The 23,316-nt window shown below is 59.8% G+C and overlaps 2 protein-coding genes across 11 annotated transcripts; one reads left to right on the plus strand and one right to left on the minus strand.

Moving 5' to 3' along the window:
• Positions 1–111: 111 nt before the first annotated feature.
• On the plus strand, positions 112–16,778 carry LPIN3 (lipin 3). Of its 10 annotated transcripts, XM_037811526.1 has the most exons (22): positions 144–217; positions 978–1,032; positions 3,861–4,005; positions 4,080–4,292; positions 5,515–5,610; positions 6,504–6,772; positions 6,969–7,052; positions 7,423–7,543; positions 7,685–8,027; positions 8,787–8,886; positions 9,021–9,181; positions 9,564–9,657; positions 9,738–9,807; positions 11,480–11,572; positions 11,650–11,693; positions 12,374–12,512; positions 13,409–13,557; positions 13,784–13,870; positions 14,400–14,552; positions 14,739–14,853; positions 14,945–15,048; positions 15,249–16,778. In XM_037811526.1, the coding sequence occupies exons 4-22, from the start codon at positions 4,101–4,103 to the stop codon at positions 15,391–15,393; spliced, it is 2,559 nt and encodes an 852-aa protein (XP_037667454.1). In that variant the 5' UTR covers positions 144–217; positions 978–1,032; positions 3,861–4,005; positions 4,080–4,100; the 3' UTR covers positions 15,394–16,778. The 10 variants fall into 10 exon arrangements, with proteins under 10 accessions (XP_037667453.1, XP_037667460.1, XP_037667456.1 ...); XM_037811525.1 differs by lacking the exon at positions 978–1,032 and having other exon boundaries at positions 112–217; XM_037811532.1 differs by lacking the exon at positions 978–1,032 and having other exon boundaries at positions 112–217; positions 6,972–7,052.
• EMILIN3 (elastin microfibril interfacer 3) lies at positions 16,194–22,379 on the minus strand. The gene is made up of 4 exons (XM_037811535.1): positions 21,985–22,379; positions 20,776–20,898; positions 19,268–19,491; positions 16,194–18,983 (listed from the first exon to the last, which is right to left on the minus strand). The coding sequence occupies exons 1-4, from the start codon at positions 22,149–22,151 to the stop codon at positions 17,209–17,211; spliced, it is 2,289 nt and encodes a 762-aa protein (XP_037667463.1). The 5' UTR covers positions 22,152–22,379; the 3' UTR covers positions 16,194–17,208.
• Positions 22,380–23,316: the final 937 nt, after the last annotated feature.

The raw sequence follows: 23,316 nt of genomic DNA on the forward strand, positions 1-23,316 counted from the left end.
GGGGACGGGGTCTCTTCGCGGGGTGGAGCCTGGGCGGATTGGGGCCCGAGGAGGCCGCACCTGACACGTGGAGGGGGCGGAGCCGGGATCTCACCCAGTCGCCGTGAAGCCGGAAGCGCCAAGTGAGTGTGAGGCCTAGGACGCTTACCTGCTGAGCCAGTGCGCACAGGTGAGGCGGCGGCTCCGGGTCCAGGAGGTCCAGTGGGCCGCGCCCCAGGTAGGACCCAACCCTGGTCGGGGAAAAAGTGGTCCCGTCGCGCATCTGTCCTGCCATCCGACCCTGGTTTCTTCCTGTTTGCTCGCCTAAGTCCACTTCTAGCCACCAGGTGGCAACGCAGGGGTAGAGGGACCCGCCTCAGTCCGTCGCTCTGGAGGGGATCTGGAGCCAGGGGAGGCTGGTTCGGCTTCACCCCGTGCTGACGACTACCCGCGCTGGCACTGAGTGTCCTCAGTTGCAAAACACGACGTGACCCTCCCCTTGCCTGCCCTGGGCGGATCAGATGAGGCCGAGGCGGCCACTGGGGAGCGGGGGTGGCGCTCTCTCCCTTTCAGGCCGACAGGAGCGCTTACCCTTCCCTGCTCCGAGTAGGGACCTTCGTCCCCCAAATTCGGGAGCCCTAAAGGGCTAAGAGCTCGGACCTGGGAGGCTTGTTCTGGCTTTGCTGTGGTGGAGCTGTTTCCCCTTCCCTGGGAGGCCCGTGAATATTCCCCGAGTGGGGTCTGAAGCGTAGGGGAGGCCTCCTTTGAAGCCTGCCTGGAGCTCACCTGGAAATAGTGGGGCCACATTGTTCAGGGCCTTGACTGCCAAGTTAAGAAGTCTAAACCCTCAGCTGCAGGCACAGGGGCTGTGATGACACCGACACTGCTGCTAAGTACCCTGTAGTAGGCATTTCCTGAGAGCCAGGGCTCATACCTGAATTAGCTCATTAATTACTCACACCTGCCTGAGGAAAGCTCTATTGTTATCCCCATTTTAGAGGCTGAAACTGAGGCTCAGAGAGGTGAAGTGACTTGTCCAAGGTGTCACAGCAAGTAAGTGACAGGGTGGGGATTAGAACCCAGTCTGTGCCCTTACCCTCAGGTCCCTGCTGCCACTCATCATTGGGCATTTGTAATAAAGCTTTGACCTAGGACAGCAGGGGGGGGCCGGATGAGCAGGAAACTGGGGACTAGGATTCAGAGGGCTTGGGAGGGAGAGGAACTGCTGAGTCCTGAGAGGATTCAACTGATCGGGATCCCCAGGGAAAAAGACGCAGCGTTTGACTTTAGATACTTCATGATCGTGTAGAGGAGCCAAACTGAGGTGTTCCTCCACGTGGAGAAGCTCAAGGAGTCAGAGCTGGGTCCTAGAGAAAGAAGATGCTCTCAGGGATGGGTACAGGATGAGGAGCAGGCAGATATGGGGGGCAGCCACTGGTGCGGCAGGGGGAGTAGGGAGAGGGAAGAATTCTAGATTCCCATGACATTAGAGCTGAAAAGGCTCTGAAACATTGAGACCTTATTTCATAAAAGGGGAAACAGGCCAGCAAGTTACTCACCTGAGAACCCTCCACAGGGGATCAGAGTAGGACCTGAGTGCCCCTTAGAGGCCATGTGTGCCCTTTGGCTCTTTCTCCTAGATGAGTTTTGCCCCTCAGGGGATATATGGCAATGTCAGGAGTCAATCTTGGTTGTTACAACTGGGAGGGGTGCTACCGGCATCTACTGGCCCAGAATGCTGCTAAGCATCCCACAATGCACAATCCCCCACAACAAAGAATTATTTGGGCCCCAGAGAACAATAATGCCAAGGTTAGGAAATCCTGTACTAGATGGAGCTCTTACAGAGCCTGCCACCCTCGTTCCCCACCCTAGCTTTCTGTCCTCAGCAGGGCGGTCAGTCAGGCTGGGCCTCCCCTGCCAGGGCCTCCGGCTGGGCAGACCTGTGCCTCCACCCCTGGCCTGCCCCTCCTATGCCTGCTCCTTTATTCCTGGAAGCTTCCAGATCCTCTCTGCTTCCTTAGCACAGTGGTCTGGAGCCCTGCTCACCAACTTTGTGTCATTGTCAGTCTGTCTCCCCAGATCTACAGTCACAGAGTTCAGCGTTAGGTTGGAAGGAAACCAAAGTGGTGATTTTTACCTAACACATAGTAGGTGGTTACAGATAAAATGTTTATTGAATTTGAATGACATTTTAGGGGGTGTCCAAAGAGTCTCATTTTATGCTAATAATTTAGCAATTTGACCTATGCCTTGTGTTTGAGAGGCTCTAGTGAAGACCAGAAGAATTCACTGCTCTGTTCAGTGTCTCAGGAATGGACAGGATGTGGGCATTATCTGAGAAGTGCTGTGCGTGGGTGGCTTGTCATTTAGGCTCTCCCAGGAGTAAGCTGTGAACTGTGAACGCTAAGGCGGAGCTTCTCAAACATGAAAGGGTATAGGAATCACCTGGGGATCTTGTTAAACTGCTGGTGCTGACTCAGCTGGGATAGTTGGGGTCTGAAATTCCACATTTCTAATAAGCTCCCAGGTGATGCTGCTGCTGCTGTCTGTGGACCACATTTTGAGTGGCCGGGCATCACAGGGCTGTGCAGAGGTGGGCTGCAGGCTGGGCCGCCCCCTGCAGAGAACTCGGGAGCCCATCACGTGAAGTCAGGAGACCTGGATTTGAGTCATCCTCCCCCCAACTCCCCCTGCACCTCCTATGGCCTATTAGCTAATAGGGTTTGGATAAGTCGCTTAACCTTGACTAAGTCACTTTACCTCTTTGAGAGGTGGTCTTGTGTGGTGGGTGGCCCTCTGGGGGGTTCTGATGCAGGGTCAGAAAAATGGAAATGCCCTGTGGAGATGGCCAGGCAGTTCTGGCAACCAGAGGGGCAGTAGGTCACTGGCTTGGCCAGCGGGGCTGGGCGGGGAGCTGACTGGCGGGATGGGCACCATGACAGCCTGGAGGCAGCTCTCATCATGGCCCTGGATTCCCCCCCAACCCTGTGGTCACCACAGCTGCCTGCTTCTGGCTCACCCAGCCCTGCCTGGCATGTGAGGGCTGAGAGACCAGTCTGGCTGGGGGAAGGAGGGCAGCTGCAGTGGACCAGGAGCCAGTCCAAGGCCTGAAGGGGGTCAGAGGGACTGGCTGATTGAGCCCCGGTCTGCAGAGTGGGTGTTGGGGCTGAGGCTTGGGGAGCTGAGCACACTATGGCCTGGAGACTCCAGGGCCGGGTTGTGGGCCATGGAGGGGCTTCCAGCCAGTGAAATTGGAAAGGAGTTTGGAGCCTTAAGTTGGGAGCTCTCCCTTCCTGCAGCCATTGGTCATGTCCTGCCTTGGGCATCCAACCCCAGGAATGGGGCTGGACAGAGTCTAAGGTACACGGGGTGTCCTCACTTCTGGCCCCACACAAATCAGCTAGAGTGACCCAGCAAGACCCTTTCCAACTCCTAGGATCAGGTGGCAGCAAGAGGGCTGCACCCATTTCTCAGATGGAAAAACAGAGACCCCTCCTCCCTACCCTGTGGGGTGAGAAGATCAGCCTTTAGGGCTGTTGCCTGTTACCCAACGTCCTGAGTGTCTTGGGGCTGTGCCACTGGTATCCCAGAGAGGGGGTTTCCATGCATGGGCCTTTCCAGTGGTTCCCACTGTGGCTTCTGCAGCCGCACAGGCCCGGGTTTGAATCCCAGCTCCTCTGCTGACGAGTTGTAAGACCCTGGGCCTCAGCTGGCTTGTGTGTAAACAGGAATAACAACACCCGCTCAGCCAGCCTCGCAGGCTTGTTGTGGAGATGGGAGGAGCTGTGCCCACTCAGCACTGCTCATTAGCCTTAGTCATAGCATTTAGAGGCATAGGGCACCTTGGCATTGTCTTACCTGGCACCCTCATTTCATAGGTGTGGAGATTGGCCTTCGGAGAAGGGAGGCGGCTCTCCAAGGGTCCCCGCAGCAGGTCAGTGACTAGAACCCTCGCCGACAGGTGCACCTCCCATCCCGCAGCTGTTCTCCTTCCGTGTAAAGGCACTGAGGCTCGGCAAGGAGGTAAGCGTGGTGACCTGGGCAGCCTGGTGTGGGGCCTCTCCGCGGAGGGAGGTGGACCAGGCCTTTGTCCGCAGCAGCAGACACCAGCACCAGCCATGAACTACATGGGGCAGCTGGCGGAGACGGTGTTCGGGACGGTGAAGGAGCTGTACCGGGGCCTGAACCCGGCCACCCTGAGCGGTGGCATCGACGTGCTGGTGGTGAGGCAACTGGACGGCTCCTTCCGCTGCTCGCCTTTCCACGTGCGCTTCGGCAAGCTGGGCGTCCTGCGGTCGCGGGAGAAGGTGGTGAGTGCCAGCAATGGGCTGCCGCAGGGCGGGCTTTCGAAGCCAGGGCGGCCACTGAGTCTCAGGAGGGGCTCCGGCCTCCCTCACACGGAGTTCTGCCTTCTGCACATGCTTCCCTTCTTTGGTATTTTCTCTGAAGGTTTTTGGGTTGGTTTGGGGTTTGGGCTCCTGGAGGGTTCCCATTCTCCCTGGTTCTGGGGTCCATGAGAACCAGCTCCAGTTTACTGAGCACTTTCCTGTGTGTCCTTGGGAGGTCACTTCATGTCTTTGAACTTGACTACTTTGCCTATACAAATGGAAACGGTCTCATCTGCCTGGGTGATGGGAGAGTTGGGGAGAATTAAATGAGCACAGATAACACTGTGTCAGGGCCAAGTATGCAGGTGACACTCAGAGGTGAGTTCCTCTCCCTTAGTAAACCTTGCTGTCTTCACTGCACTCAGGAGAACTGGACAGAGATTGTTTGTAGCGAGGTTTGGTAGACCCAAGTCTCTTTCACATTGGGGCTACTGTGAACTTTCTGGAATCCTATTAGGAAAGCGGAACGGTTCAGCGTGTGGGTGGAGCCTGTCCCACCAGCGTCCCCGCCCTGCTGACCAGGCCAGCAGCTTACTGACCCTCTGGCTGCCAGGACCAGGTGGCCATCTCCACAGGGTACTTCCCTCTCTGGGGTCCTTGCTTGGCCACTTCCCAGATAATTCCTTAGTCCTGAAGATCCTCAGCTGTAATGTGGAGAAAAGGATAGGAGCAACTGCAAGAGTTTGTTGTGAAGATTAAATCAGATAATCTATATAAAACACTATATGAAGTGCCCAGTAAATGGTAATTCTTTCCATTATTTGCACATTAGACACATGTCCAGGTACTATCCAGGGGTTGGGGACACAGCACTGACAACTCAGATCACATTCCTATTCTTAAAGGATTTAGGAGAAAGGGGAACACAGAAACAATGGAATTAGCAAGTTAATTGAAACAGTGATATGTATAATAAAGCTCAAAGGATGGGGTGGTGGAGGCCCACCATAGGCCTCCCTGTGGATGGGGAATTCAGCAGAGCCCCTCACTGTGGGGAACAGCCAGGCAAGCAGAGGACTGCGGGGTGAGAGTTCCAGCAAGCACGGTGCTCCGAGGATGCGCTAGGAAACGGTGGGCTGCAGCCTGGACCTGGGGGCCTAAGGTGGGGACTGTGCATCCTCCGTCCCTCCACGTCCAATTGCAGGTGGATATCGAGATCAACGGGGAGCCAGTGGACTTGCACATGAAACTGGGGGACAGCGGGGAGGCCTTCTTTGTCCAGGAGCTGGAGAGTGATGAGGTGAGTGCCACTGTCCTCACCTGCCCCCACCCCTTCACCGGTGCCCCTTCTGGGTGCAGCCTTTGGGTTTGTCACTGTCCCTCAGGGGCACCCCACTGGCAGGGGCTTCGGGCATCTGCATAGGCTCTTGGAGCTCAGAAGAGAGAGTTTGCTGATTCTAATTCCTGGGGAAGTTGGGGAAAGATTCACAGAGGAGAAGGGATGCAAAGGAGACCTTCCTGGGCAGCTTGGAGAGGCAGGTGCTGAGGAAGGGCTGAGGGGCTGGAGAGCAAAGGTGTGGTTTGTTCCGGGTCTGGTGCTAGCTTGGGGCAGCTGGAGCACAGACCTGTGTGGGTAGGGGGTGAGGAGAGGGGGGTTTGGAGAAGGGAGGTAGGGCTCAGGCCAAGGCAACAGAGGGATTTCAATGGTTTGAGCTGGACAGGCTTTAACTGAGCCTCTGCGGAGGCCAGACTCTGTGTGGTGGAGTCGGAAGAGGCCTTCGGAGAAGGTTCCCAGACTAGTCTGGGAGACAGCCATACACAGTGGGTGATGGAACAGCATGGTTGTGGCAGTGAAGGGGGCTGGTCATGGGAGGAGGTGGCACCTGGGCTGCCCTACAGAAGTAGGTGTCCACGGTGGTAGTTGTGGGCAGAGAAGGAGAGGAGAGGCCGACTCTAGGTTTCTGCATGGGGCGGTGTGGTGGGGGCAGCACCCTGGCCTGCCAAGGCCTGGGGTATCTCCTGGCTACTGGGGCCACCTTAACTCTGTTAGGGAGCGTACAGCTAGCAGCTGTGAAGCTCTCCGCCTCCTTAGCTGTTTTTCTGACCTGCCATGAGCTCAGGACGCAGGCAGGGCTCGGGGTGATGGGGTGACGAGCTGCAGGCCCCCCAGCTCTGCCCTGGTCGGCTCCACAGGAACCCGTGCCTCCCCGCCTGTGCACCTCACCCATCCCTTGGGGGGGCCTGTCTGGGTTCCCCTCGGACTCCCAGCTGGGCACAGCCGGCGAGCTCAAGGGCTCCCTCATGGCGGGCACGGGCTCCATGGGGCGGAGGAAGAGGCGCCGCCGGAGAAAGCCCCGGCGGAAGGACAGCGCGGTGGCAGCTGGTTCTAGTTCGGAGGAGCTGGAGGTGGGCACTGAGAGCGAGCCGTCCCCGCCGGAGGAGCCGAGGCCAGAGCCCCCGGGGTATGTGGGCACCAGGTGGGGGGCGTGAGAGTGGGGCCACCGACCAGGCTGCAAGTGCTGGTCCCTCTGCCGGCGCTGAGTGCACCTGGGCAAGTCCTTGACCTCTCTGGGCCTCAGGTCTTCACATCCCCAAGCCCCTGACCTGCAGGCTCCCAGGCCCTGTCCCATCAGTGACCATCTCCCTATGACCCCTCAGCAGCATCCACTCGGAAGAGGAGTCCTCGCCGCAGCCCAAAGACATCTACCCCTACTCTGATGGAGAATGCTCCCCCCAGGCCAGGTGAGAGCCCGGGGCTGGGACTCCAGACCAAGGTCTCGTGATATTTTAATTTGCATTTTTCTGATGACTAATGGCATAGAATGCATTTAATGTGCTTACTGGCCATGTTATTTCTTCTTTGTAAAGTTCAAGCCTTTTGCCTGTCTTTGGTTTTTTGTTTTGTTTTGTTTTGTTACTGGTTTGCCTTCCTATTGTTGCTTTGTAGTTCTTTACGTATTTATATGTTCTTTATATCTTCACATATTCTTTCTATATTCTGGATCCAACATAAGCGTAAGTATGTGTTGCAGATATTTTTTTTCCTGGGCTGGGGTGAGCAGCAGAGGGCGGCAGGCTGTCTCGGGGGCCTCTGAGTTCTTGTCTCCTGCAGCCCCATGTCAGGTGGGCTCACGTCCCCGAAGAGTGACTCTGAGCTGGAGCTGCGGACCCCGGAGCCCAGCCCGCTGAGAGCTGAGTCCCACATGCAGTGGGCCTGGGGGAGGCTGCCCAAGGTGAGTCCCTCCAGGTCAGCCCCCATCACTGCCTCCCAGGTGCTCCGTGGCCCCTGTGGGTCAGGTTGGAGTGACCGAGACTCAGGGCACCCACCAAGCTTCCTGCACTGGCCACATCTCCCTCCATTTGTTTGACTGAAGGTGGCCAAAGCTGAGCAGCTCGAGTCCTCCCTGGTTCCTGAAGGCAGCCCTGGGACAACCTCTCCTCCTGGAGGAAGGATCAGCACCCCGTCTGGTTCTGTGGCTGGTGTGGACCTCTGGAGCTCCCCAATCCTGCCAACAGGGGCTGGCACTGACTTGTTTCAGTCTGATGCAGAGTCTTCCCCTTTGGTGGGTTCCCCTCTCCCCACCCCAGAGAGGGAGGAAATCCAGACCCGGAGCTCCAGGCACACAAGCCACCCCCCTGTCTCTAAATCCTGGAGCTGGGCACCTGTGCAGGGCTCGGCTCCCAGCGGGCAGCCAGCAGGGGTCTTCAGGAGGAAAGGTGAGTGACAGCTGGGTCCCACCCACACTTCCCTGGCCTCAGGTTGTCCCCTGAGTGACTCTGGGACTTTAAGCACATTTTGTTCACCTACTGTGTGCCAGGCAGTGGGTTTGGGCCCAGCCCTCACGGTGCTCACGGCCAGAGGGGTGCCAGATGATGCACGGATAAATGAGAGCATGACGTGTATGACATGGAAGAGGGTGAGGGTTGGGATGGGGGCTAATTAAACTGCACAGCGAGGGAAGGCCTCTCTGAGTGGATGATGCGTGGGCGGAGATGTGGAAGGTAAAGTTCCAGCCGAGTGAGAAAAGGGGGAGGAGACTGTGAGGCCGAGAAAAGAGCATGTGCCGAGGCCATGGGCTGGGGGAGAGGTTTCTGTTCAGGAACCGAGAGGACACAATGAGCAGAGGCCAGAGATTCCCGGCCTCACAGTGGGGTTTATCCTGAGAGTAGTGGGAAGGCATGAGGCTGGCGCTGTCTAAATTCAGTCACTGGCTATATGTGGCTATTTAAAATTAAGTTAAACTTAAAATGAAATAAAATGAACAACTGAGTTTCTCTTGCACCAACTACATTTCAACAGCTGCATAGGGCCAGCAGTTATCATATCGGGCTGCCTGAATATAGACCATTTCTATCGTTGTAGAAAGTTCCATCAGACAGTGCTGCAATAGAGGGTCCAGAGGTGAAGAGAGCTGGGTACTGTACACACCACTGAGCACATATTAGATCCCCAGATGTCCCCTCCTCTGCCCTCAGGTTCCCTGAAGAGAAGCCAGCACCTGGGCCCCAGTGACATCTATCTTGACGACTTGCCCTCCCTGGACTCAGAGAATGCAGCCCTTTACTTCCCACAAAGGTGCCCGGTTCTGGTGCCAGGGATCTTGGGATCAGGGCCCATGGGGTCAGGGAGACCTCATCAGGGGCCTGGGAGGAGTGGGAAGGGGCTCTTCCTTGTATTCATGGCATCAACATTGGCCCCTTTGCCTCCAGTGACTGTGGGCTGGGGGCCAGGAGGTGGAGTGACCCAAGCAGCCAGAAGCACCTGCAGGACCCTGGCCCTGAGTACATACCAGAACCCAGTACAGATGCAGTGAACATGACAGCTCTGTCCCTCTGTGGTGGACTGGCTGACAGCCAGGACATCAACCCGGGTAGGTCTGACCATGGCCCAATGCCTTCCAAGGATTGGCTGAGCCCAGGGGACAAGGGAGGGCAGCAGAGAACCCAGAGGGTGGTGACAGCAGAGGAGTGAGACTGAGCTGGACTTCCTGCCTTTCTCTGCCCCTTGTGGATCTCACTGAGCCAGCAAGGGCTGGGCCTTCCCAAGTCATGGTGCAGCACATGCTCGGTGCTAAGCTATGACCATGGGAATCCAGGATGAGTGGGTGCCTGGGGCAGGGCGGGGTGGGGAGGGGGCAGATCCCACCAGCAGGAGGTCTGTGGGGCTGGAGCACAGGGAGCTAGGAGGAGCCAGGGCGGCAGATCACATGAGCTGTGGCATTCTTACCCCTCACACTCTGCCTTTATGCCCAGAGAAATTCAACCAGCACATCGTCTCCTACCAGGACTTTGCCGAAAACCCTGGCCTCCTGGATGACCCAAACCTCGTGGTGAAAATCAATGAGAAGTGAGGACCGGGGCTGGGCTCCTGGCAGCCTGGGAGTCTCCACCTTCCAGGATCCCAGCAGCCCCATTCTCTCTCTCCAGGCATTATAACTGGGCTGTGGCTGCCCCCATGATCCTCTCCCTGCAAGCCTTCCAGAAGACCTTGCCAAAGGTAATGGTTAGGACACCCTGGACCTGCTGGGGAGAGTGGCCAAAGCCTTGGGGTGGGGACCTCTTGGTAGAAGTGGAGGGAAGACAGAGATGGCCCCCAAGGCCTGGGCTGGCTGGTTGCAAGATCCTCTCTCCAGCCTTGTCCCTGTCCTGGGTGAACAAAGCCCTGCTCTTCTCTGGTTTCCTGCCACAACTGAATCCCATAGGACTTTGGCCTTTATGTCAGAGGCGCTCAGGACAAGCCAGAGGGTGATAAACATCCAACAGATACCCACACAGGGACATGCCTTCAATGGCAGGTTCCTGGATCTGAGAGACAAGTTGTGGAGACAGAGACCCCACTCCTCACCTCACTCTGGGAACCCCTCCACACTGGACTTGGGGGTGCTGGCTCCCTTTATCAACCCCCATTTTTTGAGGCCCTACTATGTGCCGGGCCCAATCAGAAACAGCCATCATCCTCAGAGGAAGACGGAGGTAATCAAAGCCTCACCCAGATGAATATAAAACTCAAGTGTTAGTGCTGGGAAAGAAAGGTCTGGGGTACAACAGGGAGATCTGCTGAAGAAGTGTCCAGGGGGGGCAGAGATCTGAGTAGGCCATAAGCAGTGAGGGGCAGGCACAGCCTGTGCAGGTGGGAAGGAGCACGGTCTCCTCAGTCCCTCCCAGAGCCTCCACCCTGGCCCTTCTGCACTGTCTTCCTCACTCTTGGAGGACAGGGCCCTCCGGCCAGCTCCTGCCCTGTCCCTTCTGCTCCTTGGACTAGTCTGGGGCCCTGCTCTGCCCCATTATTCTCAGCTTGGTCAGGTTTACCAAAGGACATAACCAACCAGAGTTTGACAGCTGGCACCTCCCTTTGGTGACACTCATCTCCTTCCCCTGGCACTCCCCACTGTCTCTGGGTCTGAGCTAGGACTTCTAGGTCCTGTGGGAAGGAAGGGGTCACTCCTCTGCTTGGCTCTCCTTGCCTTACCCAGACAGACCCCCCACCTGAGGCCCTGAGAGACCTTCCCAGGCCTGTTCCCAGCTCTAGTGGGCACCTTGGCCAACCCTTGCTGAGTCCATGACTTGGGTTCTCCCTCTGCGCTATAGGATGTTGGTGTGTCTCCCATATGGGCCTCGGCCTGGCTCTGCCTGTTGTCATCTAGCACAAATCTAATCAGCAAAATTATAAGGTCCTGTTGCCCCAGCCAGAAAGTGATGGTAGCTGTTCATGCAATAGGATTATTGACCTTAGGATGTTGCGGGTGTAAGTCTTGGAGGTTGAGAGAACTATTGGCTATAGTTTGTCCTTCCTGCTGCCACTTGGTGGCATCATGCAGGCAGTGCCAGATTTGAGAAACTCCCAAAGCAGCGTCTTCACCTGCTCTGGTAAGAGAGACTGACCCACAGGATTTCAAGGCAAGGCTGAGACCGGGCTAGAGCGAGGGGGCCAGGATTGGGGTGGGGGTGAAGGGTGCAGGAATGGCTCCTGGTTTCCTGGGCACAGATCCAAGAATCATTGCTTGGAATCCCAGGATGGAGGCAAGCATGTGGCCTCAGCCTCCAGATGTTGACAGCATCTAGGCCCTAGGGTCAACCCCAGACTCTGGGCTTAGGGGAGGCTCCAAGGGCAGTGTAAGGTGGGTTTGTGTGGGGCAAGAAAAAATGCTGTGGCCTTCCTCTGCCCACAGAGCGCCGTGGACAAGCTGGAGAAGGAGAAGATGCCCCGGAAGGGTGGGCGGTGGTGGTTTTCCTGGCGACGCAGGGACTTCCCGGCCGAGGAGGTGGGTGGTCGTGATCCTGGGGTGGGGCCAGCACAGGGCAGGGGGTGGGGTTCATGAGATGGCCGTTCTTCCCACAGCGCGGTGCCCAGAGGGAGAAGATCGCCGCCAGGGAGCAGCGGGAGTAAGTTGGGCCTCCTGGCTGGGCCTGTGCGGCTGGAGCTGGAGCCTGGGGACGATCTCCCGGGTGGGGTGGGGTGGGGTGGGGTGGGTGGAGCCAGCACTCCTCCCCAGTGTGGTTCTTTGTCATTCCCCAAGCACTTCTGCATTCCTTTTCCCTGAGAAATGTCCCCATTTCACAGTTGAGGGGACAGAGACCTAGAGGCACCCCAAAGGTCCCCTGGCCAGGAAATGGCAGAAATGGAACAGGTGCCCACACCCCTGACCCATATTATGATATCCCTGCTGCCGTATTAAGGAGAGGCCTGCAGGGGACAGCTGGCCTTGCTTCCTTCCTTCACCTTTGAAGTGACCCCAAACACCCGAGGTTGGGTGGAGGGTGACCAAAGCCAAAGCAGGGGGGACGGGCGAATAGACCCTAAGAAGCACTCCTGGGTTTTTCAAGTCGGTATCTCCAAGGCAGGCACTGGCATGACCCTGGCTGGGAGGCCTGGGTGTGGACTGCAGGCCAGCGTCCCAGGGTCTGCCGTCACCCCACCATGGGCGGTGACTGCAGGGAGGGTCCCGGGAGTGACAGGGTCAGTACATGGCCTGGGCCCTGGATGAGGGTGCACTGGGAGGAAAGGCCCTTCAGTGGGGGGTGGGGGGCTTGGGGAATGGCCTGAGAGCTCAGGCTGCCCGCAGGGAGAAGGTGGGCATCCCGAGCAGCGAGGACGATGCCCCAGACAGCCCTGTGGTCCTCGAAGCCCCCTCCCTGCCACCCTCACCACCAGCCTACGCTCCCACCTACAAGAAATCTCTCCGCCTCTCCTCCGAGCAGATTGTAAGTATGTGCACGCGTGCATTCATGTGTGTGGAGGTGGCCGGCAGCCTCCCTGAGAACCTCTGCTTGGATACCTCCAGGACCAGGAGGCTCACTACTGCACATGCTAACTCATTTCTCTGTCGGATGCTCTGACTGAAAAATCCCTTTCATACATCATCCTAAAACGTCTACCTGCAGTGGGCAGGAGCTCTGGTTCTGCCCTGGAGGCTGCACTGAGGGAATCAAATGCTCATGACAGCCCTTAGAGTCTGATAACCCTGGACCCTGAGTCACACCTTCCCTGAGCTCAGTAACTGGGGGCTACAAGGTCAGGTACATGCCTGGGGGGTCTGGGCAGCCCACCACAGAGCAGGATCTGCCTGATACTTGGGGGCTCACATCCAACTCAGGGTATTGGGGCCCTGAAGCCTTGGTCACTGGCTTTGGCTAAGCACAGCCGTCATCCTACTCCCTGGACCAAGTACAGGGCCAGGTGTCTCTTTAGGGGAGGGCCAAGACGTGCTGTAGCCCCAGGCAGGGAGCTGCCTGTGAAGGTCCCCGCAGGACCCTCATCTATGGCTGAGGTGGGTCTCTCCCTGCCAAGGGTAGCACCAGCCTTGAGGGCCCCTGGGAAACCTGTGTGGGGCATCCTGGGCCACCTTTGCCTGTGGGTCTCATCTCAGGGGAGTGAAGGGAGGTCACTCTGTGCTCGGCACATGCAGCCCCCGACCAGCGGCCCCCTGCTGCCCCTGCCCAACCACCCTCTGCCCAGAGGCTGTGTCCATGTGTGGCTGTCTCAGATGGACTCAGGAAGGTTCTCAGAATTGGGAGGAAGAGGAGGATAAGGGATCTGTGGGGGTGGGAGGCCAAAGACCGGGCTGGGCTCTTAGACGGCCCCCCTTTGCCCGGCCCAGCGGTGCCTGAACCTGCAAGAAGGTGCCAACGACGTGGTCTTCAGTGTGACCACCCAGTACCAGGGCACCTGCCGCTGCAAGGCCACCATCTACCTGTGGAAGTGGGACGACAAGGTGGTCGTCTCTGACATCGATGGCACCATCACCAAGTGAGACCTAGCTGGCCACTGGGAGCGGGGAAAGGGCCAGAGCCTCTCCTCCCCTGTGTGCATGGAGGTAGAGGGTGGGGGACAGAGCGAGGGAGGCCCTTTCTTCCCGGTGGACAGTCCGGGGCTGGGGGCTGAGTTTGCCCATCAGCACTGGTGTGGACGGGCCACCCATGGGGCGTGAGAGCATGGAGGCTGCCTTGGACTGACCCTCCCTCTCTGGCTCCAGGTCGGATGCTCTGGGCCACATTCTGCCCCAGCTGGGGAAAGACTGGACACACCAGGGCATCACCAGTCTCTACCACAAAATCCACCTGTGAGTGCCGAGGCGAGGGCAGGGCTGAGCTCTCGGTAATGGGAGGCAGCGGCAGGAAGCCGCAGGCCCCTCTGGCCTCTGAGGTTGGAGCAGGGACAGGGCAGGCCCCTGGCCATGGGAGGGAATGACAGGCTCACATCTGTCGGACCAGCCTGCCCTCTGCTCTACAGGAAAGCAGCCTGGGACAGGTTCCTGGAGTTCGACACCTGCCTGTTGGTCCTCAGTTCTGTTTAAGACTCGTCTCCCTGGGGCTGTGTTCTGAGTCTACCTGCTGGCCCTCATGCTGTAGGGGAGGGCTGCAGACGGGCCTGCGCCCTCATCCATCCTCAGGACCCTATCTGGGTTCCGTCTAGCTGGGACGGCTGCTGAGGCCACCACTCTCTAGCCTAGCCATTCTCCCTAAGTCACCCCGGCAAAGGCCTCTGGGTTTGAAAGCCAGAGTCCCAGGGATGGGATGGGCTGGCCTGGCCTGAAGCCAAGACAACAAGATGGTTTCTGATGGCTCGGTGTCCGCTTCCCCCCTCCCCAGAAACGGGTACAAGTTCCTGTACTGCTCGGCGCGGGCCATCGGCATGGCTGACCTCACCAAAGGGTACATGCAGTGGGTGAGCGAGCGTGGCTGTGGCCTCCCCAAGGGCCCCATCCTGCTGTCTCCCAGCAGCCTCTTCTCTGCACTCCACAGGTAACCACCCCCTGCCCAGTGCAAGCCCACAGCCCCTCAGAGGGAGGGGTAGCCCAGGCCAGGGCAGCCTCGGGCCTCAGGTGTCAGCTGGGGCTGTATCAAGGCCATGGCCACCTGACCCTGCCACCCCCTCTGGTTTCTGCCCCTCTTTGGCCCCCTTCCCTCACCATGGCCCCGGCTGCCCAGAGAAGTGATTGAGAAGAAGCCAGAGGTGTTCAAGATTGCCTGCCTGCATGACATCCAGCAGCTGTTTCTGCCCCAGGGACAGCCCTTCTATGCAGCCTTTGGGAACAGGCCCAATGTGAGTGTGTCCCCTCCCCGGCCTGAACTGCCTCCTGCCCCCGTCCCCCCAGCCGGCCTCTGTTCCACCGGCCCCCCCTTGTCTCCCACAGGACGTCTTTGCCTATCGGCAGGTGGGGCTACCTGAATCGCGCATTTTCACGGTCAATCCACGGGGAGAGCTCATCCAGGAGCTCATGAAGAACCACAAATCCACGTGAGCCAAACCCTGCTAGGGGACCCCAGGCCTGCCCTGCCCACCGCCCAGCCTCTCCCTGGGCCCCAGTCTCACCTCCTGCCTGGGACTCTGTCCCTTGCCCCAGGGCTCCCTGGCACACTGTGTAAACACCACCTGACGTGGCAGAGGCCACGGTCTCAGGCAGCTCGGAGTCTCATCCTGCCCCGTTCTGCTCGTAGGTATGAGCGGCTCGGTGAGATGGTCGAGCTCCTCTTCCCACCTGTGGCCCGTGGCCCCAGCACAGACCTGGCCCAACCTGAATACAGCAACTTCTGCTACTGGCGGGAGCCGCTGCCCGCACTGGACCTCGAGGCCCTGGCCTGATCCTGCCCCGGCTGCCTGGGGCCTCCCTGCTGTCCCTCCTCTCTGGCCTGGCCCAGAACTGACTGGGCATCTGGGGCAGTGGGAGCTGGAAGCTGGGGTACTGCAGGGCCAACCCACCGAAGGGGAGTTGGGGCTGTGAGCTGCCAGTTGAGCAGCAGGGGGTGAAGCAGATGCTGCAGGCCTCAGTGTGGCCCTGGCCTGTAGCAATTAAATGTGGGTCATCTGGGCCCTTGTGGGATCCCCCCTGCCTGTGATGTCTCTGTCCCTGTAACCCAGGGGCCCCGGCAGGGCAGAGAGAAGAGGGAGACCTCATTAAGTCTTGAGGCTTGTATGCTCAGGGAAAGTTTGGGGGCTGCCCTGAAGCAGCAGCGGGGAGACTGGTTGAGCAACATCTGGGAAGGGGACACGACGTCCTTGCCCCCTTCATTCTGGGAGCCTGGACTTAAACCTTCCGAAGCCAGCCTCTTACGTGAATGAGCTCTGGCCCCTTCCCATGGCTCTTGAGCCAGACTTCACTGGTGTTTTAGCACACCGTGCACACCCCAGCACCCCTCTGGCACAGGGCAGGTGGGTTCCCAGGCAACGCGAGGGCTGCTGAGGGAGCCCGGCTGCCATTTGACCTAGCCCTGCCCAGCAGTCCCTGCTCCTCTCAGCCCCAAACTCTGCCGGGGCAGGTGGATCCCTGGCCTCTGCGGCTGGTTCGGCGCTCACTCAGCCGCTGAGCTGTTGCCCGAGGAGCTGTGAGAAGCCTGAAACCCCAGTCAGCCTTCCCTCCCACCATCATTGGTGAAAAACATACCTTTTGACTGGCTAAAAGCTTTAATCCAGAACCTGCCCTCCCCAACAGTACTAGAGTGAAGGGCAGCACACCGAATGTCCAGAAACCAGAAGGCAGGGCTGTGGGCACCTACAAAACAATACAGGAGGGCTCTTGCTGCTGTGGGGGAAATCAAGGCAAGAAGCCGCAGCAGAGACCAACATGAGGGTCTCTGGGAACCTGCGCAGGCCTGAGGAACACCTGTTTAAGTTGTCTGAATTTCTCATGACTTTGTCAACATCCTGGCAGGGCTGGGGTCTTGCAAGAGTGTTGGGGGCAAGGCCTGGACCCCTTCCCTTCCAGCTATGGCCCCCTTCCCAGGGTCCGGCCTCATTCTGGAGAGAAGCCCTGACCTGGTGGAAAAGATTTTCCCCCAAAATGGAAGGAAAAGGAATACTTGGGGGCCAGAGTTCCCTGCAAATATCCTGGGAAGAAAAGAAAAAGGAGATATTGGGGTGGGGTCTCCGAACCAATTGCCTAGACCCAGTCCTTGCCTCTGAGATTCTACAGCTGCCTACACCCTCACCTTGTGGAAGGATCTGAAGGAATAAAGAGAACTCTCAGCCGAGTCTTGGTGCTTCCGTTCGGTCCTGAGGGACCTGTGAGGAGTTGGAAACCTCCGGCTCCCGAGGCAGGTCTCTTGGTTCGGGAACACCCCCTGTGCAGCTGCCATGGGTGAGAAGAGCTCTGAGGGCACTGCCCTGCTGTGGGAACCTAGCCCGGATGGCTGGGGACAGAAGTCTCCCCAGGTAGGGGCTGTTGCCTGTGGGCAGAGCCACTGTCTGAGAACAGGCCTGAAGGCCGCAGAAGAGCAATCTGCAGACTGGAATCTGATGTCCCCTGAGTCTGCAATATCCTTGCCTCAACTGTTCTGCCCTGTCCAGTTTGTGCAGCATCGAGGATTTTGGTGGCCTCTGAGGTGGCGTCCACGCTGGGGGTGGCTGGGAGGGGCCACCATTGGAGGGCTGGGCTCCGGGGGGTGGTCCTGTGTGGCCCGCTTAGTCGGCCGCTCCTGACCGCACCTGCTCTGCCAACTGGGCCCGGCAGTCCAGCAGGTCATCCCGGAGGCGGGCGATATCCTGTGTGTGCTGGGTCAGCGTGCGATTTAGCTGCTCCACGTGGTCCCACAGGCCCTCCCTGGGCCTAAGCAGCTCCGTCGGCAAGCTGTCCAGGCCTGCAGTCAGCAGACCCAGCCTCCGGCATGTGCCCTCCACTTGCACCACCCTCTGGTCAAAGTGGTCCACCGCATGCTGGAGTTCCTGGGCTGTGTCCTGGCAGCGGCTCAGGCCGCCAGCCACGTCGGCCACACTGGCCTTGAGTTGCTCCAGCTCCCCCCGCAGGCTCAGGACCTGCTTGTGGCCAGCCCAAAGCTGCGAGCCTTGGCTGCTGACCTGCTCCTGGATGGCATGGACCTCGGCCTCCACCTTGCGTTCCCTCTCATCCAAAGACGTGTTGGCAGCCAAGAAGGCGTCCGAGTACTGGCTGACAGAGTCACTGAGGCCCGTGAGCGACTTGCTCACCGAGTTCAGGTTGACCTTGAGCAGGGTGATCTCACCTTGGAGTGAGCTGCCCGTGGCTTCTGCCAGCTGCCCCCGGACCTCGGCCACGGTGCCGTTGAGCTGCTGCAGGAGGGCCGTGTGGCTGGCCACCTGGCGCAGGAGGGCCTCACTGCGGCCCTGCCAGGCCTTCACCTCAGCCACAAGGTTGTCTAGGACAGCTGAGCTGGTGCTGGGGGTGCACGAGGTCTCCAGCGAAACTAACCGTTGTTCCAGTATAGCCAGCTCTGTCTGCACAAGGGGCGGCGTTGATCTGCCCGGGGGGCTGCTGCCCTGGCTTAGTGCCCCAGCCAGCATCCCCACACGCTCCTCAAGGCTCTGCACACGCTCCTGCAGCATGGTCCCAAAGCCCCCGGCACTCCAGGCCCCCTCCTCCATCCCCAGACAACACCCCCTCACCCTGCTCTCAGTCCCATTGAGGGACTCTGGGCCCTCAAGTTGCCCATCCACACCTCCCTGAAGCGTGGCAGCCGAGAGCCGAGTGAGCTCACCCCTGGGTGGTGGGCCGTGACCCTGCTGGGCCTCAGTGACAGCCTGTAGGTGTCTCTCAAGGTGGTCCACGCGAGCACTGATCAAGGCCAGCTGGCTGCAGCAGCGGCCCCCGCTGGCAGTACTCAGGCCCTGCAGCCAGGTGCCCAGCTGGGAGAGCTCCCGGCGCAGGGCCAGCTCCTGGCCATCCAGGCTCTGGTGCAGCCTGTGGCTGGCCGCCCGGCCCTCCTCGCACTGCTGCCGCACCTCCTGCACCTGCAGGTCCCAGGCTCTCTGGATGCCTTGCAGCTTCTGCTCAAAGCCATCCAGCAGGCCCCCCCAGAGCCGGTGCAGCCGCTGGTCCACATACTCCTCCAGCAGTGCCAGGGACGTGAGCGGGGACGGCGGGGCCTCACGCAGCCGCTGCAGATGGGCCTCGTGGCCGAGGGCCAGCCCGTGCACCTCGTCCAGCAGCTGCACCTTGGTCTGGAGCGTGTTGCTCACTTCCGTCACCTTGCTCAGGATCTCGCCCAGGTGAGGTGTGAGCAGCCCTCCAGCTCTGTCAAAGCCCTCAGGGATGACCCCAAAGCCCACGGAGGTGGCAGGAGCCCTGGGGCCCCCAGTCATCCTGTTGGGGTCCTCATGACTGGCCACCAGGCCGTTGAGGGTACCATATGCTTGTGCCAGGCGTTGGACGTCACCCTCCAGGCGTTCCAGCCGCTCACCAAACAGCCCTGGGCCTTTCCTACCTGGGGCAGAGGAGGAGAGAACCCCAGGGGAGTCACTGGCCTAGCCTCTCAGCTGGTCGTACCCCTAAGCTGCAGAGATTTTCTGTTCCATGCCCACCTTCCTGCTGGAATGGCCCCACCTCAGCTGGGGGATGCACGCAGGGGGGATGCTGCATGCCCAGTGTGAGACACATCTTCCCCAGCCCTGCCAGGGCTCACCCAGCCTGGCTCGGTCCCCTCACCACCACCTCCACTGAGCCCAAGAAACCTGACCACCCTGGTAAGGTCTCCATGGGCAGACTCACCGTGGGGGCTGGGGGCCGCTCTGCTGTAAGGAGGGGGCCTGGGGCCTGAGTCCAGCTGCCCCGAGGGAACCTGGGGCTCAGGCTCCGGCCGGGGTGGGGCGGCCCCGTGGTCAGTGAGGTGCTCGGGGCAGGCTTGTCCAGTGAGGCCAGGGCAGCAACGCCAGGCGACGTCTGACACCATCTTGTAGCCGACCTTGTATTTGGGTCTGAGCACTGTGCGGTACCTGGGCCGGAGGGCAGGGGAAGGGGCTGGGTGGCACAGCCTGGTCCTGTGCCTATGGTCTGTGGCTCCTTCCTCCCTGTAGGTGCCCTTGTGCCCAACAGCAGTGTTCAGGGCCACTATCGGAGCTTGCCTAAGGCTAGATCTCTCCTGCCTCTGCCCATTCCCACCCATCCACCCCCAGGGTCTTTCCTTTTTAATGGCTTGGGGTGACAGGGCAGGAGAGTGGGAGCAGGATTTCCTGGGGCTCAGAGACATGTCCACGGTAGATGCAGACAGAAGCTTACCCATCCTGTTTGTTTGGGGAGGAGGCCAGCAGGGGGTTACTCCAGCTCTCCCAGGGTCACTTGGAGCCTTTAGCTCATGCTGCCATCAGAAATTCTACTCCGGCTTGGAGAATTCTGACAATGCTCCATCTTCTCCTCCTCTTAATTCTTACCTTTCTCTACCCAGCTCCATCTATACGTACAGCAAGTGTGGGTGGGAGATAGATCCCTGGAACTGGGGCAGGCAGCCCCTCTCACTGTCCTGGGGGCCACTCTTGGCTCCCAGCAGCCCCCCTTAGTTCTTCCCACTCCTCCCTAGTGACTCCGTGAGCTCAGCTCTGGACGTAGAAGCTGGTGGAAGGGCATTTCTGATTTTGAGCGTGGAGGGAAGCCCAGCGGTACAGAGCAGGGCTCCATCACCTGTTCAGCCATGTACCTGCTCCACACACAGGCATCTGATTCTCTCTGGGTACAGCCTTGCAGGGACTTGGGTGTCACACATGTACCTATTGCCACAGGTCCTCACACACAGCCCCACCGGTCTGTCCTAAACCCCAGCTCTCTGGCTTCCCCATCTCACCCCTAGCCTGACTTCACAGTCACCACAGCCCTCCCTGGATCTGCCCAGGCCCCTCTTGGTATCTACCATTGCCAATGGGACCCTCACCCTCTACTCCCTCCTGACCCCTTTCCCTCCCCCTCTGTTGCCTCCTCCCTTGTCTTATGCTGCTTCTCCCCTGGAAACCTCCCCCAACCATCAACCCCACCGTGGGCTCCTGGCCTCCAACCTGAGCCTGCCCCTGTCTCTGTGAGTGAAGTGGAGTTGTTCAAAACTTTGGGGTCCTCCCTGGCTCCCTCCATTTAGGGCCCCTGGTCCACTCTGGCCTGTGGGGGGTAGAGGGTAGGCGGGATCTGTGGGGCTCAAGGAACTCTTTGTGGAGCTAGCTGGCTGCTCACAGCTGAAGGAAGGACTGGGGCTTGTGCCCAGGGACCCCAAGTTGGTGGGATGGGGGTGCACTCACATGACTGTACTGAGGCACTTCAGCCCCCACCTGCACGGCCGGTACTCAGCCTTCAGGTAGCTCTGTGCTCCCTCCTGGAGGACACAGCTCACGTTCCTGTGCACCACATAAGCACAGAGGGCCCTGCAGGGAGAGGGGTGTCCTTGGGAGATCCGACCTGGACCAGGTCACTGAGGTGCCTACCCTTTCCCCTATCCGTAGGCCTTAGCTGGGAACCACACCTTCTATGCTCCTCCAACTCTTTCACTGATTCCAAACTCCTTATTTTGGTCTTCAAGGCTTCTGAGATTCCAGAATCTCCTTTGAAACCATGTTTCTCAGCCTTCCTCCCCTACTGATTCCTGGGGAAACCTTGCAGTTTTCTGGGATTTGCCTTTGCTCCTGTTTTTTCACTGTCAGACTAGTTCTTGCAACACCTCCTCCAGGAAGCCCACTCTGATGTGCCCAGGCCCACTGAGGGTCAGCCATGGGCTGGACACTCTTCTGGTACCATTCCTCTTGAATTCAGCTAGAGATGCCATAAGATGGGACCCCAGATGGCACCCCCAACCCACCTGACTGAGGCAAGTTCACAAGCCACTGCCTGCTGAAGACCAGAAGCTGGGGCAGGAGAGGGGTGGCAGCCCCCCTCAAAGGTCAGAAGAGCTGGGGAGGGGGGTGCCTGGCATAAGTCCAACACTTGTGCATGGCTCATCCACTTGACAGCCACGACACAGGCCAGGACCCAGAAGCCTCCTTCAGTTCTGGGGATTTCTGGGGCCATGCTGACCGCGGGAGGGAACCCGGCTGCCGGGCGCACGGCTCCTTCTCCTACCTGGTGGGGCGAGGGAGATGGGAGGCACCGGGGCAGCGGGGGAGATGGGGAGCCCCGCGTGCTGCGTGCGCCGACCGCCCTGCCTCCTCTCCCTCCACCTGGTCCGCTGCGCCCGGGGTTTGCACACAGCGCAGCTGGAAAATGTTACTTGGCTGGAAAGGTTTCCGCGGGCACTGCCAGGATCTCAGCCGCCGCGCCAGGCCCCCTTGGCTTATTTTTCTTCGCCAGCCCCGCAGCCTCCAGGAGCGTGGGGCGCCGCCCCCTCGGCGCCGCTGCCTCCGGTGCCTGGTGCCTCGACCCCCCCCCCCGCGCGGGTCGGGGCAGGTGGGAGCCGTGCCCATGCCCCGCGGCCCCCGTCCCTCCCGCTTCCCGCCCGCCGCACGGCCCGCGCTTACTTGTGCGGCCCTGGGCGCAGCCGCGGGCGCCATCCCGTCGTGTAGAGGCTGTAGCGGGAGGCACCGGGCGGCGCGGGTCGCGCGAGGAGCGGGGTGCCTTTGGCCTGCGCCCCCGAAAGCAGTGCCGCGAAGGCGCACAGCCAGACGGGCAGGCGCTGGGGGCCCATGGCGGCCCTCGGGTCTCCACCCGGCCCCCGCGGAGCTCCCCGCCCGGGGTCCGCCCGCCGCGCCGCCCCCGCCGCAGGCCGGTCGTAGGTTCTGCCGCCGGTCGCGGTCCCCGGAGCTCGCTGGCCCGGCCGCCTGGCGCTTCGCGGCGGCTGCGTCCCGCCGAGTGGCCGGCGCTGCTCGCGGCTGGGGCCGCCGAGGGGAGGCAGGAGGCGGGCTCTGAGCAGATTAGCATAAACTTGGGGCCGCGCCGCTCCTCTCCGCCGGCCCCCTCCTCCGCAGCCAGACCCCCATCCCGGCTCCGAGCTGACGCCGAGGACGCGTGCAAGCAAAGGGTTAAGAAGGGAGCGGATCCTGGGAGGCAGGGGCGCAGGCCACCGCGTCCTGTGAGGCCCCCCAAACACACCCATCCACCCGCGTCGCCTGCGAGCCCCGGGGCGAGCCGCAGAGCCGGAGCCCCACACCCTCACCCCACCCCACCCCTCCGACGCCCGCCTGGGCGCGGGGCTCTCCAGTAGTCGCCCACACGCAGAACACACGGGACTAAAGTGCCGAGTGCTCCCAGGGTCACAAGCCCACGGCCCCGGACCCGAGATGACCCTGTTTTGGGGTGCGCCTGCACCACCTCCTCAGCTGCCGCCTTGAACTAGGCGCAGGTGGTCCCTGTTGGCCGGCTTCGCCCCCTCACACCATCATTATCTGGGAGTGCTGACCCCTCCCCAGGTCCCCACAACCTCTGCAAGTCAGCCAGAAAGTCAGGCTGCCCCCTCTGGTGGGGTCCGTTGTCTCTGTCACTTATATGTATGGGCGCAGAGCCCCAAATGCTCAGCAAAGATGCTCTGCTTCTCTTCGAGCAACTAAGGTTCTCAGCAGCCGAGCCTCAGCACTGGCTCATCATCATCAAAGAAAACCTCAGTCTTCTCACAACGACTTGCTGTTAAACCAGTTCTCCACATTTCACTGGTGAAATCAACTCTTGGAACCTAAGAGTTGGCCTTTACATTCACCTCATCCAACATCCTAACTTTCTATCCTGCAAAGAGCTTTTGAATCCTGATTCTGTCATCCAGCAGAGTGGCACTTCCTCCTGGCTTGGTGTCGTCCACAAAGGTGACCACAGGCCTTCTGGGTCTTTACCCATGTTGTTGACAGGCGTGCAGAAGGCAC

This window comes from Choloepus didactylus, chromosome 19, assembly GCF_015220235.1.
Source record: "Choloepus didactylus isolate mChoDid1 chromosome 19, mChoDid1.pri, whole genome shotgun sequence".
Classification (NCBI taxonomy): Eukaryota; Metazoa; Chordata; class Mammalia; order Pilosa; family Megalonychidae; genus Choloepus; species Choloepus didactylus.